This window comes from Littorina saxatilis, linkage group LG2, assembly GCF_037325665.1.
Source record: "Littorina saxatilis isolate snail1 linkage group LG2, US_GU_Lsax_2.0, whole genome shotgun sequence".
In the NCBI taxonomy this organism is placed as follows: Eukaryota; Metazoa; Mollusca; class Gastropoda; order Littorinimorpha; family Littorinidae; genus Littorina; species Littorina saxatilis.
Window position 1 is genome coordinate 38,063,445 of NC_090246.1, and position 18,425 is coordinate 38,081,869.

An 18,425-nucleotide genomic window follows, 5' to 3' on the forward strand; every position below is an offset into this window, starting at 1 on the left:
TATATTAATATAGGTCCCTGCTACACTCTTGTTGATTTTACATTTAAGTTGTCAGAAGTATTTTGTTCGTCGGTTCGTGTCTGGTGCGTGTGGTTGAATGCCGCCCTGACAAATGTCTTTTAAAAACACATTCACGGTAACATCTTCGACGCAGACACAGACAGTTAGGAAGGGCTCCTAATATGGACCACTTTTTGTTTCATGCTGATAACTAGCTTGTTTTCTTGCGAAGAAGTTTTATTTTGTGTTTGGTAGTCCTTCTCTCTTAGGTTAGCCGTTAGGCCTAATTAGAGTGAAATAGCTTTGATAGACATTCAGCAAAAATTAAATACATACAAAATCACAAATGGTACATATTAGGAGCCTGGGCGCCTAATATGGACCAGTGAAGCGGCCTTCACGAATCACTGTAAAAAAAGCCCCCTATACTTCAAAATAGCATGATACAACTTAGTGTACAAGTCAGACTAATTCTTCTTCTTCTTCGTACGACGGTTGTGTCAGACTCGGAATCTGGAGGATGCCATGAACATGGACGTTCTTTCCAGGTCCTCCAGTGCTCCCCACATTTTGGTCCTCAGATCTGTTTGGTCAGGCCATGTCTGGATCAGCCGGACTAATTCAAATATGCTTTAGATTGATCTGTTTCGGGTTGATGAGAGCATTATTTGAAGAACACCAGGAAACTAAAGAAGCTTATCAAAAACAGAGTGAAAATAAGTAAAATTATCAACTTGCACGAAAAGAAGACTTTTTGTTATTTTTTTTTAAACTGATCTCGAGGGCTAGTAATAGGTTATTTCCAGCAAGCTTCTTAATGAATTAATGAAAAAAGCCTTTAGCTTCTTTTTCTTCGATTTGTTGAAGGTGGTCCATATTTTAGGGGACTCGCACATACTTTGAGATTTTGCTATTGATTTTTTGTTTGAAGTAGAAACTTGGGGTCAACACTGCTAAAATGTAACAAATGCGGTCTTAGCTGTCATAGCAAATTTTGTGTGAAAGCTTTGGCTGTGGACAGAAACGAGTCCGTTTTAGGCAGCACATTTAGAGTGAACGCTGCCAAAAGTGAAAACAAGTCGCGTAAGGCGAAAATACAATATTTAGTCAAGTAGCTGTCGAACTCACAGAATGAAACTGAACGCAATGCCATTTTACTCGTAGCATCGTCAGGCCACCGCTCATGGCAAAGGCAGTGAAATTGACAAGAAGAGCGGGGTAGTAGTTGCGCTAAGAAGGATAGCACGCTTTTCTGTACCTCTCTTTGTTTTAACTTTCTGAGCGTGTTTTTAATCCAAACATATCATATCTATATGTTTTTGGAATCAGGAACCGACAAGGAATAAGATGAAAGTGTTTTTAAATTGATTTGGACAATTTAATTTTGATAATAATTTTTATATATTTAATTTTCAGAGCTTGTTTTTAATCCGAATATAACATATTTATATGTTTTTGGAATCAGCAAATGATGGAGAATAAGATAAACGTAAATTTGGATCGTTTTATAAATTTTTATTTTTTTTTTACAATTTTCCGATTTTTAATGACCAAAGTCATTAATTAATTTTTAAGCCACCACGCTGATATGCAATACCGAAGTCCGGGCTTCGTCGAAGATTACGTGACCAAAATTTGAACCAATTTGGTTGAAAAATGAGGGCGTGACAGTGCCGCCTCAACTTTCACGAAAAGCCGGATATGACGTCATCAAAGACATTTATCAAAAAAATGAAAAATACGTTCGGGGATATCAATCCCAGGAACTCTCATGTCAAATTTCATAAAGATCGGTCCAGTAGTTTGGTCTGAATCGCTCTACACACACACACAGACAGACAGACAGACAGACACACACACACACACACACACACACACACACACACACACACACACACATACACCACGACCCTCGTCTCGATTCCCCCCTCTACGTTAAAATATTTAGTCAAAACTTGACTAAATATAAAAAGAGAAAAAGCCTAACAGTTTTGAGATTTGTGTTTCTGCAACTGTTTTGACATGTGCAAGTTATCCAGAGAGGGTGAATACAGCGATCACTTTGTCCGCACGTCGCTGGGCATATCAGCGCAGTTCAACGTTGCCAGAGACCAAAGAAGCGCTTTACTCAGGTCGCAGCGCGAGGCGGCTCACTGGAGGAATGTTTGAAAACTATCTGTGCTCGACTGCCAGCAGACCACAGGCACATTACACCCAATAAAGTTTGGACTTGTACTGGCAGAGAGCGAATGCAAATTCTTGTAGGCATACACAGACGCAACATAGCATATACAGACAATAACACCCACAACACTTCAACAGCATATGAAAGGAATAAAAATAAATCCGCAAATCGCGCACAATACACCAGTTAGAAAAACAAGGAGTACCAAAGCGGCGTGCAGAAACTAAACTGACTCGGAGACTGAGAAGAAACATTTATCACACGATGTGGATAGCAAACATTAAAATAAAACAGATAAGTCAAGCAAAAAATAAACACAAATATCGAAAACACAATAAACAAAGGTAAAGAAAACAAAAAGAGATGCTTGCCGACAGTCAGTGTGTGAGTGCGTGGTTTGTGCGTCAGCGGGGGGGGGGGGGGGTGTGTGTGTGTGTGTGTGTGTGTGTGTGTGTGTGTGTGTGTGCGCGTGCATGCGTGCGTAGCGGCTACGTTCTTGCGTGTGTGCGTTCGAATGAGAAAGAAGAGAGAGAGAGGATTGAAGAATGAGGTCACGCTCTCTGTCACATGAATACATATACACACACTGAAGGCTACCTCGGACACGAACACTTGCCAACAACTGTGGTTGGACATGCTTTTGAAATGGAATATTTTTTCGACATGATTTCTGGACATACGAATCCCGCTGTGTTGCCTACTGATGTTGCGAATGATGAAGGTTTTGCCCCGGAGTTGACTGACCTTGAGGAGGTATTGCATCAGGCGTTCATCGTCTCAAATTATATCCTTGCTACTTTTCAGGAGTCAACTATTGCCATTCATGGTAACTTGGATAGTCAAAGTTTTTATTTGTTTGATCATCAGTTCCCATCAAAGAAACAGAAATGGTAACCATTCTTCAAATGGCGCTGCAGTTTTGATGTCATCAAGTTAATCCCTTTGCAGAATTGATTGATTTTCTCAAAAGCCATTATCAATGTGTTTATCAATTAACACCTGTTCATTTCTGTCCAACTGCAATGCAAACTCAATGTGGAGGAAACAAGGATTCATTACAAACAAGTCATCCCTGTACATCAACAGATTTATGTACCTCAATCAATACTGCTAGTATGAGTGACAGGAATCTAAAAGAAAAAACAACCAAACGCAAATGTACTACTACTTCAACGACTCGTTTGAATGTAAAACAGAAATGTAACACTATCTGTGACAATGACGGTTCTACGACTCGTTTGAATGACGGTATAGATCGAACCTTAACCCACAACTACGAAAATTTGTGTCAGACTTTTTTGAACAGGAAAATATGCCTCTGTTCAACAGTAACCAACACATGGAAGATGTTTTTGAAACTTTACAGAAATGTAACACTTGCCTATCTGTGACAATGTTGCTTTTGAATTGAACCCACATTTGTTGAACAGGAGAGAATGTTCCTGTTCAACAGTGCCCAAAACACTGAATCTGACGTTTTTGAATCTTTTCTGTCATCTAACTGAATCTGACGTTTTTGAATCTTTTCTGTCATCTAACCCAATTGCTCATGACTTCATCGATCTTGAACATGCCTACTTTTCAAAGAAAGACAGACAAAAGCGAAATCTGCATGTTAGCCATCTGCCTGAAATGGTCAATGCACTTTTGTAAAATTGTCACATCTGTTATGCACTTTTGTGAAATGGTCAGTGCTGTTGTGCACTTATGCAAAACTTGGTGCTGTGCTGTTAACATTTGAACAAAATGCATTTTGTTCAAATGTTTAGTGCAACTTGCTACTATATAATCGCTGTATGCGCTTTGTGGTAATAATGCACTTTTGTGAAAAGTTTGCGCTAAATGTTGGCACTATGCATCATTGTTGGAGCACCCTCCTGTAGTAGATGCACCATGCATAAAAATGTACTTATGTGAAATGTTTCGTGTAAATTATTGTCACAATAATGTTTTGTGCGCCCCCATGTATGTGTTCTGTGCTAATAATGCACGGTTGTGAAATGTCCGTACACATTTTGTGGCACAATGTACTAATTGTTAGTGCATCCTCGTGCGGATGCTTCGTGCTAAAATTGTGTTAAAATATTGTACGCTCATGTCAACTGGTAATATATTTTCAATTGTTTCTCTGTCAATTTCAGATGTTTGTTTCCAATTACTTCAGTATCTCCCTGTTGCAATTCCAGGTGATTCATTATGCATGTGCCAATCAGTTTGAGGTGTTTAATTCTGATTCCTGTATTTACAGTGTAAAATTAAAACTATTGTTTTCAAACATTCCTAGGACACCTGGTAATGGTTCTGTGTTTTTTTGTAATTTGTATTTTGTTTTTCTGCAATAAATATTTGAAATGGATCTGAGACTGACTTACTACTTTTAGCACTCCTTTTCACCACATTCCCACGTACATATATTGCAATATCAACTCTTCCTTTCTACCTGTTTCAAACAAGCTCTATTTTTTAATTAAAAAGTTTTTTTTTCTTGTGGCTGTTTGATCAATTATGGCAAGCATTGACTGAAATAAACAATTTATATAGGCCTATATCCAGCACAACATGCAATTCATTAACTTTTGACCCTAACCTTTAACACTTCCCAAAATAAATCTTTGGTGGACATTGCATCGACGCTGTTCATTTTGAATGAACATTTTTCTTGTTAGATCAGTGGTCTATGCCGGCGCATAGTTGTGTATTGACTGGATCAATCGCCAACTCGCTGCGCTCGCGGTAAGTGCTGACAACCGGAAGAAAGCTGCATTCCGAAAAAAGTCACTTCCGTTTCGCCATTTTTCGATGATGCCAGAGAAGTGAACCATGATTTCAAGATGCCCGGTGCAAATTGTTGTATGCCTGGATGCAGCGTGAGCTCACTAAGATCTTCAACGCTTATAACTTTCCATGGTATACCAAACGGAAAAGCGGATGCCGAATGGAGAGCTGCTCTTCCACAAAATCAACCGTGCTGACAAGCTTTTCAACCCGAAGAATGCGAGGATATGTTCCCGACATTTCAAAGAAACATGCTTCAAATACGGTACGTAAAAAAACTAGTAATATAGCGAAAATAAGCTTTCATCTGATTGTCTGTGCTGTGTTGTTTTGCTTGTAATGCTTCAAGTGACGAAGCTCTAGTAGTATCAATCAATCAGTATGAGGCTTAGTACTTGTAGTAACTAGTACTTTTACAGCTCGCAGACAAAAAATAACACAATCGTATTCTGAATCATACATTGACAAAGGCGTAATTCTGAGCTATAATTATTAGGTAATGGGGAAAAACCACTCTTTGTTCTTGTGATAATGTGTTTTTGAATATATTCTAGTAAACTTCTGGGTTAGAACTTAGATTTCTTTTGTTGTTTTACTCGGTCACTGAGTCAGTCTTGTTCATTCTTGACAGATTTGCAGTAGTGTGTTTTACTAATTCTTGTTTCTATTTCAATAGATCTAAATGTATAGGTCTGTTTAGTTAATTTAACTTATAATTTCGACTCAGCATTTTGAACATTTTCTTTGCAATTTTTTTTTTGCTGGGCCTACACTACAGGCAAGCGAGCACTCATTCCAGGAAGTCTGCCAACCAACCATGTGCTACAGAAGTCAGTAGAAATGTTAGGCGCGTTTGATCGATCTGCGCGATCGCGCTGCGCGTTTGGTGGATCGATCAAACGCGCACACATCGATCGATGTGTGCGCGTTTGATCGATGCAAAGAATACAAGAATCGTTAAAACGCGCAGCTCTTATATACTTGCGCATTTGGACGATCCGTCTCACAAATCACCATCGTACTACGCACACACACGTCTGCGGGCAATGACCGGAAGTTATGACCGGAAGTAGGTCTTTCTCTTTCTCTCTCTCTCTCTGTCGATGAACCCATATACTTCAGCTACTGTCAGTATGTTTGTCCCTGTCCCAGTATCTCTTTCTCTCTCTTCCTTGGCCCGCGTGCGTCTCTCTCTCTCTGTCTCTCTCTCTCTCTCTTTCTGTCTCTCTCTCTCTCATTTAGGCAGTCATCGTGCGCACTTGGTCTTGTGCTTGCCGTGTACACACGGGGGTGTTCGGACACCGAGGCGCGAGTCTGCACACAAAGTTGACTCGGAGAAATAAATCTCTCGCCGAACGTGGGGACGAACTCACGCTGACAGCGACCAACTGGATACAAATCCAGCGCGCTACCGACTGACTGAGCTACATCCCCGCCCGTGTGTGTGTGTTTGTGTGTGTAAGGTTGTGCATGTGTGTGTATGTGCGCGGGTGTGTATGTGTATGTGTCTGCAGGGATGTTCCTTGGATTTTGTCCTTATAGGACAAATGTCCTAGCCTTGCTGAAAGTATAGGACATTTGTCCTGAACTGTAAAAAACAATCGGTCATTTCACATGGAAAGAAATAAGCCGTCCACATCCTCCTTTGGTACACACACACTGTGACACACACCAGAGGGAGAAATATATATTGTACTTGTATTCCAAACTTGCCTTCTTCTAGTTCTTGTGTGTGTGTGTCTGTGTGTGTGTGTGTGTGTGTGTGTGTGTGTGTGTGTGTGTGTGTGTGTGTGAGTGTATGTTTAACAGAAAGCAAAAGATCTCAGGTAAAGAAGATGTCAAGGTCAAAAATTAAATTGAGTACATACCGATTTATTGGAACTTAGGGAAATATGCCAAAATGAACCTGGAATCAGCACTCTCTTACACACATCATACTAAAACAAAGCAAAGACACATGAAACACAAATTAAATCAAAACAGCATATAGTGTCCGGTTTCAATTTCTTCGCAGGCGGCATGATCGCATTCGCAGTTTCTAGAATCTATACAACCGGAAGTTGAACTTTCGGAAATTCTTAAACTGCGCGGTCTTCAAACGGCGAAGTTACTAAACCAAACAACAGAAGACGTTGCCGATTCGGAGATTAGGAGACGTATCATCTGATGCCTGATCTAAATAAACGGATCAATGTTGCCATGTCCGACGTGGCAATAAAACGATCGGTCAGTGTCCGTCTCTGACATAAACTTATCGGACATTTGTCCGCCAGAGACACAAGGTACCGGTCATTAGACCAAGGTATCCGGCCCAGGGCCGAGGGCCGACCCCTGGGAACATCACTGTGTCTGTGTGTATGTAAGTGCATGTGTGCAGTGTGTGTGTGTGTGTGTGTGTGTGTGTGTGTGTGTGTGTGTGTTTGTCTCTTAGGTGGTTCACAATCGTATTGAACTTTTCGCTTGACATCAAGATTGATTTGGGACACATGGCTGATGCATGTATCTGCCTCCACTTGCCGCAGTGTGTGCCTAAACCTCTCCATCATGTATGAGTTAAACGAATGAAGAGAGACTGAAGCAATAAAACTAACTTGAGCCTATGTGAATAGAGCTCAGCAGTAATCAAAAAAAAAAGAAAAAATAGCTGAATTGTAATCAAAAACGTTGTCGGGGTATATTTCGGAACATTCCTGTATTTGAAACTTTTCACTTCCGGCGTGCGACGTTTGTGTGTGGTAGGGACTTACTTTGTGACAGATCGTCCAAATGCGCAAGTATAAGAGCTGCGCGTTTTAACGATTCTTGTATTGTATTCTTTGCATCGATCAAACGCGCACACATCGATCGATGTGCGCGCGTTTGATCGATCCACCAAACGCGCAGCGCGATCGCGCAGATCGATCAAACGCGCCTAACAGAAACACCAAAGACTCCAGCCAGGAAACCCCCAGTGAGTAAAAATTGCTGTTATTTGCCCAGTATAGTATGCTATTAGTGATACTGATAGTGATAATATGCTACTTGTAACTCTTTTGTGAGTACCGGTACATGTATACTGGGTGTTTTCTCAGTTTCTGTCCGCTGTCAGTGCGAGATTTATAGTTATATATTATAACCTGTTTTTCTAGTTTCATGGTTTAGCCACGACTCACTTTGAATGAGGGTCATCTGCCAGGCATTTAGCTGATTATCTGATAAGTGATATTTTTTAATTTGCTATTTATAAATTACAGTTACAGTAAACTAACACTGTCGCACAAAGTATGTGACTTTAAAAAAAGATTTGTTTGAAATCATGTGAGCTCTGTCCACTAGATGATGGAGAAGGGAATTTTTCCAGTTGAGTCTGCAACATGGATTTTTTCTCTCTCGGATAACAAATAGTACAGTATGGTAGGAAAAATTTAGGGTTGGTGTGGCGATAACTTCTTCTTCTGCGTTCGTGGGCTGAAACTCCCATGTACACTCGTGTTTTTACGTGTATGACCGTTTTTACCCCGCCATTTAGGCAGCCACACGCCGCTTTCGGAGGAAGCATGGTGGGTATTTTCGTGTTTCCATAACCCACCGAACTCTGACATGGATTACAGGATCTTTTCCGTGCGCACTTGGTCTTGTGGTTGCGTGTACAGTAGTACCTGCCATATCCGGTCACCCATTAGTCATTGCAAAGGTGACCGCAAATATCAGGTGGCCGTTCATTACAGGCCCCCTCCTCCTCCAAAAAAACCCCCAAAACACGATCAAGTTTTCATGAAGAAAAGAAAGCGATCATCCACGAGCCGCCGATTCATTGTCTCTGTTAGTTTTGCTTTCGTTTATACATCTTAATTATTTGCGTGTTTAACTCGATCGTCCTGGCTAAGCTATTGTTTCGTATGTTTCTATGTGTGTTGTTTGGATTATTATATATATGTATTTGAGTGTCAGATAAACAAGTGTTTCAAACTCACATCAGCTGTGATCGATCCGGAAGTGACTGCCGTAAATGTACATGTATGCGCATGTCTGTATTTACAGTTTGCGCATGCGTAAGTATTCATGTCGTCTGCTCGTGCTGTGCCGTCTGTGCACACAACACACACACACACACACACACACACACACACCACAGGCGCTCACCCGCGAAAGTGACAAGTGGCCGTTAAGTGGCCGCTCCTGTCGAGTAAGAGGGGCACCTTAGGGCAAAAATCAGTGACCGTTGACCGCGTCAGACAGGTTAACGGCCATTAAGAGTCAATTATAGAAGGAAAACTCATTAGTCATGGGAAAGCTGGCCGCTCCGGGTAGGTTCACGCCCACGAAAGGGCCGGAAATGGAAGGGACTACTGTACACACGAAGGGGGATAAGTCACTAGCAGGTCTGCACACAAGTTGACCTGGGAGATCGGAAAAATCTCCACTCTTAACCCACCAGGCGGCCGCGGCCGGGATTCGAACCCTCGACCTTCCGATTACGAGGCCGACGTCTTACCACCCCGCCACAGCGCCCGTCGTGTGGCGATAACAATAAAGATATGTCATAGTGACTTGACTAATTGATTTGAATTCTGCTGCAGGTCAGTCGCCCCCCACCTCCTGGTTGCCTACTACAACTTCGAGGAAATACGACAGGACACCCTTCAGCTTGCTGCACCATGGTGTCTCTTGGAGAACAGCAAGGAACAGATACAGGGAATAACCGAAGCCAGCCAAGTGAAACTGTTGTCCTCTACGTTATGATTACGTACTCCAGCAGACATCAACTTGTGGTCGACGTGCGTGGGTTTTGCTCAAAATACGTAAGTATTCGTCAGTGTTTGGCTTCTCGAATTAAGTTTCAACTTAATCTCTGTCTCGAACCACAGGCGGAAGGTATCGTTCACTGGACCACTACTTACATAGAAAGACTATACTGAACGAATCGTCGGTAAGCTTACCACACTGTCATACTGTCATACTCATAGTGATATCACTGATACATTTGTACAGGTAAACATGGCTGTTTGCTGAAAAAATTGTTGTGAAAAATTGTAATGTCTCTGAAGTTTGATTCAGTCCGTCATTCATTTTGATGGGAAGTCAACCCTTGGTGAGGCTAATACTAATATTGTTTTGATCTGTATTCTGCCAGTGCCATTGCCAACTGCCATGGTTGTTCTTGTGGAGTTCTAGAACAAGCTCTGGTTTGAATGACCAGCTAAAATTAATGCTAATAGTAAATAAGTACATTATTTTTGCATTAGCGGGGTATACAAAATATTTTATTAAAAAAATACTGCATGGTTTTGCTTGATCAAATCATTTATCAGCTAACAATATGCTTTTATTTCAGTTGGACCTGACTTGAGCATGGTTCCGTTGTCTCCGCAACAACAGCTTGATTGAGATACAGGCATGTCCAGTTTTCAGCAAGTGCAGGCTGAGTGTGAAGATCTGATTGCTGATCTAGACACAACATAAGCTGCTTGACACTATTCCAAGGTAAGCGAGAAGCTTTGAAAATAGTTACTTTAATTCAGTAATGCGTAATTATGTATGCAATACTCCTGCTGGTGAGTTCACTACAAACAGGTACTACATTAGAACTAGAAGAATAGGTTCCACAAGAACATTTCTGACTGTTGATGCCACTAAAACTCTCGTTACATCCTGCATTCTGTGTAGATTAGATTACAGCAAATCCCTTCTCCTAGGCTGCCCTGACTCCACTCTCCAACCCTTGCAAAAAGTACAACACTCTGCAGCACTCCTCTCATGAAAGAACTTCACTGGCTTCCTGTGTCTCAACGTATTAGGTATAAAGCTGCCTGCTTCTGCTACAAGATCATCTCTCATTCTCTGAATCGGCACCTGCCTATCTTTCGTAACTGGTCTCCCTCTACACTCCCTCTCGCACCCTTCATTCTTCTGCTGATGCTCGACTTCTCCGTCAAGGTTGCTTTAAACGCAAGGCTCATGGCTTCCGCACGTTTTCATATCATGGCCCTCAGTTATGGAATTCACTCCCCTTTCTATTACGTCACTCTCCATACATGATTTCATCTTTTAAGTCCCATTTGAAAACTCACTTGTTCCAACAACATTACGGATAGTTCCTTAGGCCAAACAAAAAAATAGTCTGTTTACGGTAACATCGGCCCAAACAATAGGGTCGGTAGGTCGGGATTTTTTTTTTCTCCAAAAAACATCAAATTATTTTGCCAAAAAACATTGACAAACTTTGTTTTAAAATTTTGATTTTTTTTCTTTTTTTCCCAAATGCCAAAAAAAAAGTCTAGGGTCGCGCAAAAAAATAGGGTCGGTCGGGATACCGTAAACAGACTTTTTTTTTTTTGGCCTTGGCATAGAGTCTGGGGATGTGAGATGTGCATGATGTGTTGTTTGAATCTGACAGTGATTGTATGAATTTTTTATACACGTATTGTTGTCACGCGCTTTGAACTTCTGATAAGGCGCTTTATAAATGCCCGTTATTATTATTATTATTATAAGTAGATACACACTTGTAAACTTATGTTAGTTTTCACACGTGAGCATGAAGTGCCTTTATGAGGAATGTATAGTGGCTTGCAATATTGAATTTGAGGGATGTTTGCAGTTATATAATATATTAGCACAGCTCAGTTTTCTACAGGGTTCCGTGAGAACAGTGAAATTCTCCTTTGAGGACTGAAAAATATCTTGGATAATTGGTCTTAATTGGGGGGGGGGGGGGGGGGAGATTTAAAACATAAGTACATTCATATGTGTTTTTCATTTTCACTGTGTAAAGGTGGGGAGGTCCTTCTCTACTTGTTTCTTTGTTTTCCCATTGACATATATTTTTGTTCTTGTCTATATTTTTTACATAGGTGCTGTCCTCATCCCCAGCCGACTGTTTCCGCTGAAGCCGTGAAGGATGCTTCTTCATGTAGGCGTGGACATCTTTTTCGTCGCCGTGCAAGGCTTCCAGTTCCAGTACCATATAATTTTGTGAATACTCTGGGGACCTGTCATCAACTTTGGAAGGACGCTTTATTTTAACACTTTGTACCCCATCTATGTTGACCAAGATTTTTTAAGCCGAGACCAGCTGTGCTGCAGCAGGTCACTCAGAATTGTAGAAACTGTATCAACAGGCTAGAATCCTGGCGTTAGATCAACGTTACAGGAAGCGACTGAAGCTAACAGTCTAAGCAGGATGCGGATATGTGCCGAATGATAACAGATGCAATGTACATAGTGACTGTGTGTACCTGGGAGACAAGGAGTTAAGACCACATCTGAACTGAGGATTTAGTCTCTCCATAATCAAACGCTGAAGAAGATTTCAGAATGAACTTTGTTAGATAAATTATGGTTGTTATGATCGTCACATTTTAGGTCCCCCCCTTCCCCCCTTTTCAAACTTCCCCGCTTTTCAGACCTTACATTTTTGGATTTTCTGTTCACAACCTGTTGTACATTTACCTACATATTAAGCAGATTTCCTCCTTTTTAAGACCAGCTTATTTTTTTATTCTTGGAGGCCTGAAAAGGGGGTTTGGAAGGACACTGTATTTGTTTGTTCGAAATTCAGAATTCAAATAATTCTTCATCAACGAGTTATTACTGCCTCACCATAGCAGTTAGGCCAGTCTTACTAACTCTTACTTTTATTAATGTGCCGTGATGCAAAGACGTTGAGCAGTTTTCAGATGTTTATGAATCTAGGGCTTTCAAAATTTACTGACATACAATACAATAACTTCATTAATCTCTAAAAGAGAAATTGCATTGCTGAGCTTTTGTGTCCGTAATAATAACATACATAAAACATTCAAAAATAAACATTTGTTCTTTGTCATTCATACATTCTTGTGTTCTTATACATTTCTTCATGTTGGACTCCATGACTCCATGACATCCAAACATGAAGTTCAGTTACCCCTTTTTAACTTTGAAGGTCACATTGTGGGCGAATTTTTAGCAAAAAGTTGGAACATGGTATGACTGTTCTTACTCACAAGGGAAGTGATTTTGTTATTTACTGATTTTCATTTTGTGTGGCCTTCTTTCACCCATTTAATCATTCATAAATGTTCATACCCAAGGGAAGTAATTCACATATATCTATGGCCAATGTTTTCACAGGGCATCTATAGTGTGGATGAACACTGTCTCCACTCAAAATAGTCCTTTGCTATTGTACATTGTGAATCAGCATTTTTGTTTTTTTCCTGTTTGAATAAAGTGCAATCATTTTACAACCAAAGTGTTAATGTTAAAGATGTTTACATAATGTGTGAAGGATGATGCATTTGAAAACTAATATTGTTAAATGTAAATTGACCTGTGACAAGTCAGCATAGTGCAATATCCAAGCATGAAACCCGCACACAATTCCCAAACAACATGCTTTCTTTTCCACAAAATTCCATCCAGTGGAAAACAATTATGTGAACGTCATAACATGGTGTTTTTTTACATTAATAATCAAGCCTTACACCAACTAAAATGGTGTTAATAGGCATTTGAGCAAGCTTTAACACCAACATAACATGGAGTTAATAGGCATTTGAGCAAGCTTTAACACCAACATAACATGGGGTTTTGCATGTTATACCAGCAATAACATGATGTTAATCACATTACAAGGAAGCTGTAACACCACCAAAACAAGCAGTTTTGCAAGTTAAGTCTACGATAACATGATGTTAATCACATTACAAGCAAGCTGTAACACCACCAAAACAAGCAGTTTTGCAAGTTAAGTCTACGATAACATGATGTTAATCACATTACAAGCAAGCTGTAACACCACCAAAACAAGCAGTTTTGCAAGTTAAGTCTACGATAACATGATGTTACTTGGCGTTAAACCAAAGCTTTAATGCCATCAAAACTTGGAATTTTTGCATGTTACAGACATGCTGTAACATGGTTTAACATGATGTTTTGACCGTCGCAAAACGCGCTGAAATTCCAGGCAATTTCGCTGCGATAACTTCAACAAAATCCAATCAAAATCTGGCGTTGTCGTGAACACCAAAATGTGATAAACCCATTGAAACTTGAAGTTTTGTTGGGATTTTGAGTAGTTTTGTAAGATACAAAACGCCACTTTTCGCCCAGTGTACTGGGCGCAGTTCGTTCAAAAGTTGATACACTAACTTGATAATAGGTCCGATATATTGATCGTATGAAAACTTCATAATGTTACCTGGGACCTAAATGCAAAATATTCCACAAAAACGACTTGGCGGTGGGACGAATTCAGACGGAGCAACAGCCAGCCATTGAGCTGATAGAACAGCCGAACGCGTCACACAGTGACGAGAAATACAGCGTCGTAAAAAGCATGCGTATCGCCATCTTGAACACACGGCCAGTACCGTGTAACTGGCCTTGATACGGAACGATCCAAGGGGGGGGGGGAGGGGGGGGGGGCAATCTCAGTCATCTGCAAGAGGGAAATCCAAACGCAATCCGCTTTGTTCGATTTTATGGGCTTGGACGATAGAGAAACATAAGAAAAGCAAAAGCTGGAGTCCAGTCTGGACAAAACTGCTATCGAGAACGCAGAATTGATTTTTTCTGAGTTTTTTTTTTCCGTAAGCGCCGTGACGAGCTAAAACTGAAGTTGCGGCACAATTTCGCTTCTCGCACATCTGATGCTTGTTGACATGCATCAACGAAGGGGCCTCACTCTGGAAGAGTTTCCTGCTCCGATAAACATGGCGCTTACGGCAACCAAAAAAACTCAGAAAAAATCAATTCTGCGTTCTTGATAGCAGTTTCGTCCAGACTGGACTCCAGCTTTTGCTTTTCTTATTTTTCTCTATCGTCCAAGCCCATAAAATCGAACAAAGCGGATTGCGTTTGGATTTCCCTCTTTCAGATGACTGAGATTGCCCCCCTTGGATCTTTCGGGCCGTATCAAGGCCAGTTACACGGTACTGGCCGTGTGTTCAAGATGGCGTATCGCATGCGAGACGATTTGCCAGGCTTTGCGCGTTGTGTGTTTGAATAATTTGATTTTTTGTGTACCCCATTTTCTACTAAGCGTTGGTTGCTCGGTCGCGACTGCGGTGGTTTAGAGGTCGCGATTTTGTGTTTTGATTCTTTTCATATTAACTTTGTATTTTTTCTTATGGTTTCCTTTGTTTACATATGTTTCAGTCTTTTACCTTCACTTTACATTAAAGAATTTGGTAAAACTACCTGGGGCGTGATAAATGCAAGAATCCGCGAGCCAGGACAGTAAAAGAACTTCGTGGGCCACCAGTTCACCAGTTATTAAGAGGATCGGCAGTATATTTTTCACTGTGATCAAATAAAAGAGAAAGGCCAGTCACCACGCACATCCTCGGCTCGCATGCAATGTAGTTATATAGCAAAGGGAATGCTTGTAATTCACACAGAGCAATCACTTGGTCTCAGTTAAACGTGCACAAGACAAAAACTTTCATACTGGGGGAGCGAGCCAGTCTCAAGAGTACTGGGGTCCAGCGCGAGCGTTTTTTTATTTTAATTTTATTTCTGTGACTTAAAACTTGGTACAACGTGAAAAATACCGTGAAGATACCAGATCAACAGAATTATGACATGTAAATGCTGCAAATGCTTTTGTTTGAGGTCGCGCGTGTTCTACTTGAAAAACAAGTCAGTCGGACATGGTCGGACGTGACAGGAATCCTTTGCTCTCACTTTCGATCGCCAGCTCTTCAAAAATGCAGCACAACTCCCTTGTTGTTCATTTCTATGCTTATTAACTCGGTACAACGTAAGAAAATACTGTGAAGATACTAAAACAACAAAAATATTACATGTAATTGCTTTTGTTTGAGATCGCGCGTGGTCGCGCAGTAATGAGTCAGACCGCGTAATTCAAAGGGAAAGCACGCTGGTTGATTTGTGCGAAAAATACGTTATGATTAGAGCTACTTCCCCTGTTCAAAATGGCTGATTCTGTCGCAAGGTGATTCTTGTTTTGGAGGTTTTCTGTTATATTTAAGGATCTCTTACAAATTAAAGTTCACTTAATGCGCTCGGAACCTTCTTGACGTAGGCTGCAGTTTAGCAACGGGTCACTGGTTAATCATTAAAAGTGTACTTCACGCAGTAAATTCGTTAGGGAATCGTTTCAAATCAACGCGGGTAAAACCGTAAGGCAATGTGCAATGCAGCAGACGACGTGGTCTGGCATTGGTGGTATTGGTAGCAACGTTTGAGTTGAACCGTTTTCTGTGTTTATTTCAGAATATCGCGCCGGATCTTGATTGCATAATCTGACGTTTATAATGACAGGAGTAAATGTATGGTAATTTGGGGGTAGAGGGACTGGGACTGTACTTTGAGAAGTTGTGTTGGTGTTGGCTACTACTACTAGTCTACTGTACTAGTAGTACTACTACTGTGTCCTTCATTTTTAACAGACATCTATTTCAGCATTTGGGTCAGGGAAGCACTTTATGACAGCAATGCTCGCTTTTTTGCAACAACAGTGAGAGTCTTTGCTCACTCTTCTATTTTCTTTTTAATAATTATCCCATTTATCTGTTATTCCAGTTTATCATTGTTTAACCCGTTCGCTGCCAGTAAACAATTAATTAAGTGCATACCCAGTGCCAGGATATTTTGAGGTTGGAACGGTAATAAAAAATAAAAATTTCTAGCACACAAACTATTTAGTTAGCTAAGTACATGTTATTTGTTTTTTTTTAGGAAAATGAATGAGGATTTTGAATCTGGATTCAAACTGCATCTACTGTGAATAGTATTGTTTCATTAGTTACCTGTTTGTTTCTGCATTTTCTACCTGCGAGTCGGACTGCACAGCGTCTGCTTCCTGAAGTCGCTCGAGTAACTGCCGCATATCAACATCGTACTCACTGTCACAATCATCCTCGTGCTCTAAAGAATCATCTGATTGCAAATCAATATCAGAACTTGTTCCCTCATCTTCCATAATCAGCTGCAGAGCTTGTGAAGTGGTGTACGTTGTCTGTGTAGAACCACATGGCTGCTGTGGCGAAGCGTGCGACGCCATTGTTTACACGGGAAACTCCTCTCTGAGCAGCCAGTAGCAAATCGGCAATCGGAAAAAACGGCTTTCCCTATGACGTACCACGCAATTCCTTCTAAATTTAACCATCCCAACGGTTTCCGCTAACCGTTTGAAGATAGCTTACTACTTTTGATCCAGATACGGATGCAGGAAAAGTCGGAATAAGCGAGGACGTCAGTGGACGTCCTATAGGCACTGGGGATGCACTTTACGTAGGACGTCAGCTGACGTCTTACAGGCAGGGAAGAGGTTAAAGTATAATTACATAAACGAATGTCAAATTTGTTGTACTAAATATACTGAGTTTGACTTCATTTCAGATCACAAAACAACAACAAGGAGCGCAAGACTTCACGTGACTGCACAGTAATCCGTGAAATCTACGAGCATGAGTCATCGCAGGAGGAGTTTGAGGTGGAGCTTGACCGTGCCCTTGACTCAGGTGTAAAAACGATTGTTATTGAACCCTCCAAGCTAGGAGATGAGGCATCAAGATGGATCACGTGCGGAAACTGCTTGCACAAATCGGCCGTACTGTCAGGACTTGGGTCTTTGATATGTGCAAGGATGTGGCCGGAACACAACGAGATTTACATGCCTATGGGTTTCTTGAGCGTTATATGTGCAGGTGTGTATGCCATCTCGTGGCAGTTTGATCCGTGTTCCAAATACCAGGTGGAGACAAACATGAACAAAGTTCCCAAACTCCCGCTTCATTCACTCACCACCACCACCCCTGTTATTCTTGTCAGGAAAGATGACGCTCGAAGGAAAGTGCTGCACAACACAGTGTCACTCATCGCTGGTGGCTGGTGTGCATATAAACTCTACAAGTTGCACTTCGTTTAGTTTGCCTTCATCATCACCACAATGCCTTTGTCAGTTGTTGAATTTTGTGACTTGGTTTTTAATGCTTCGGACACGTTTTTATCACAAATAGTAATAGTATGTTTGTTGTTGTACTCAAACTTGTTACTTACTGGGTCATCAGTTTTCATTAGTATATTGTTTTTAATGTAGCTTGTGACAGCTCATCACTTTAAGTTTTATGGGACCAAATCAAAATGTTCTGTTGACTGTTACAATTGCATTATAACTATAAGTGTTTGTTTTTCTAAATAGTGATATTCATGAATTACAAAGAAAAGGGTTTATAATGACCAATTTTTAGTTTGGAGTCGAAAAATGCTGTTCATGTACTAAATAAAAGGTTGATATACATGTCTTCTTCGAGTGTGACCAAATAAATAATTGTTGAGTTTTAAATCTACTTGTGTGTGTGGTTTCCTTTCTCTTATCTGCATTAGAGATCTAGTATTTTTATGTCAGTGATCAAATTATGCATTGCTTGTAGCATCCCTCTGAAGATGGAGATTGTTCATAATGTTTTTGTTGTTGTCATTAGTGAGAGAGAGAAATGCTGTTGACTTAATACAATATAACCTTTCTTTTTTT

The 18,425-nt window shown here is 40.7% G+C and overlaps 1 protein-coding gene and 1 long non-coding RNA gene across 3 annotated transcripts; both read left to right on the forward strand.

Annotated features, from left to right (window-relative positions):
- Window positions 1-4,760: 4,760 nt before the first annotated feature.
- LOC138958935 (uncharacterized) lies at window positions 4,761-13,175 on the forward strand. Of its 2 annotated transcripts, XR_011453552.1 has the most exons (6): window positions 4,761-5,225; window positions 5,739-7,910; window positions 9,520-9,741; window positions 10,275-10,423; window positions 10,607-10,737; window positions 11,794-13,175. It is a non-coding gene; the product is annotated as an uncharacterized lncRNA (long non-coding RNA). The 2 variants fall into 2 exon arrangements; XR_011453551.1 differs by lacking the exon at window positions 10,607-10,737 and having other exon boundaries at window positions 4,763-5,225.
- Window positions 13,176-15,783: 2,608 nt separating this feature from the next.
- On the forward strand, window positions 15,784-18,236 carry LOC138958937 (transmembrane protein 11, mitochondrial-like). Its single transcript, XM_070330279.1, has 2 exons — window positions 15,784-15,881; window positions 17,291-18,236. Exons 1-2 carry the CDS (start codon window positions 15,862-15,864, stop codon window positions 17,817-17,819), a joined length of 549 nt encoding a protein of 182 aa, XP_070186380.1. The 5' UTR covers window positions 15,784-15,861; the 3' UTR covers window positions 17,820-18,236.
- The last annotated feature ends 189 nt before the right edge of the window (window positions 18,237-18,425 follow it).

Coding starts and splice junctions, on each gene's coding strand:
- LOC138958937 (XM_070330279.1), top strand. CDS start 15,862: ATGGCTGATTCTGTCGCAAG. Junction 15,882..17,290: donor ATGGCTGATTCTGTCGCAAG/GTGATTCTTGTT, acceptor ACTTCATTTCAG/ATCACAAAACAACAACAAGG.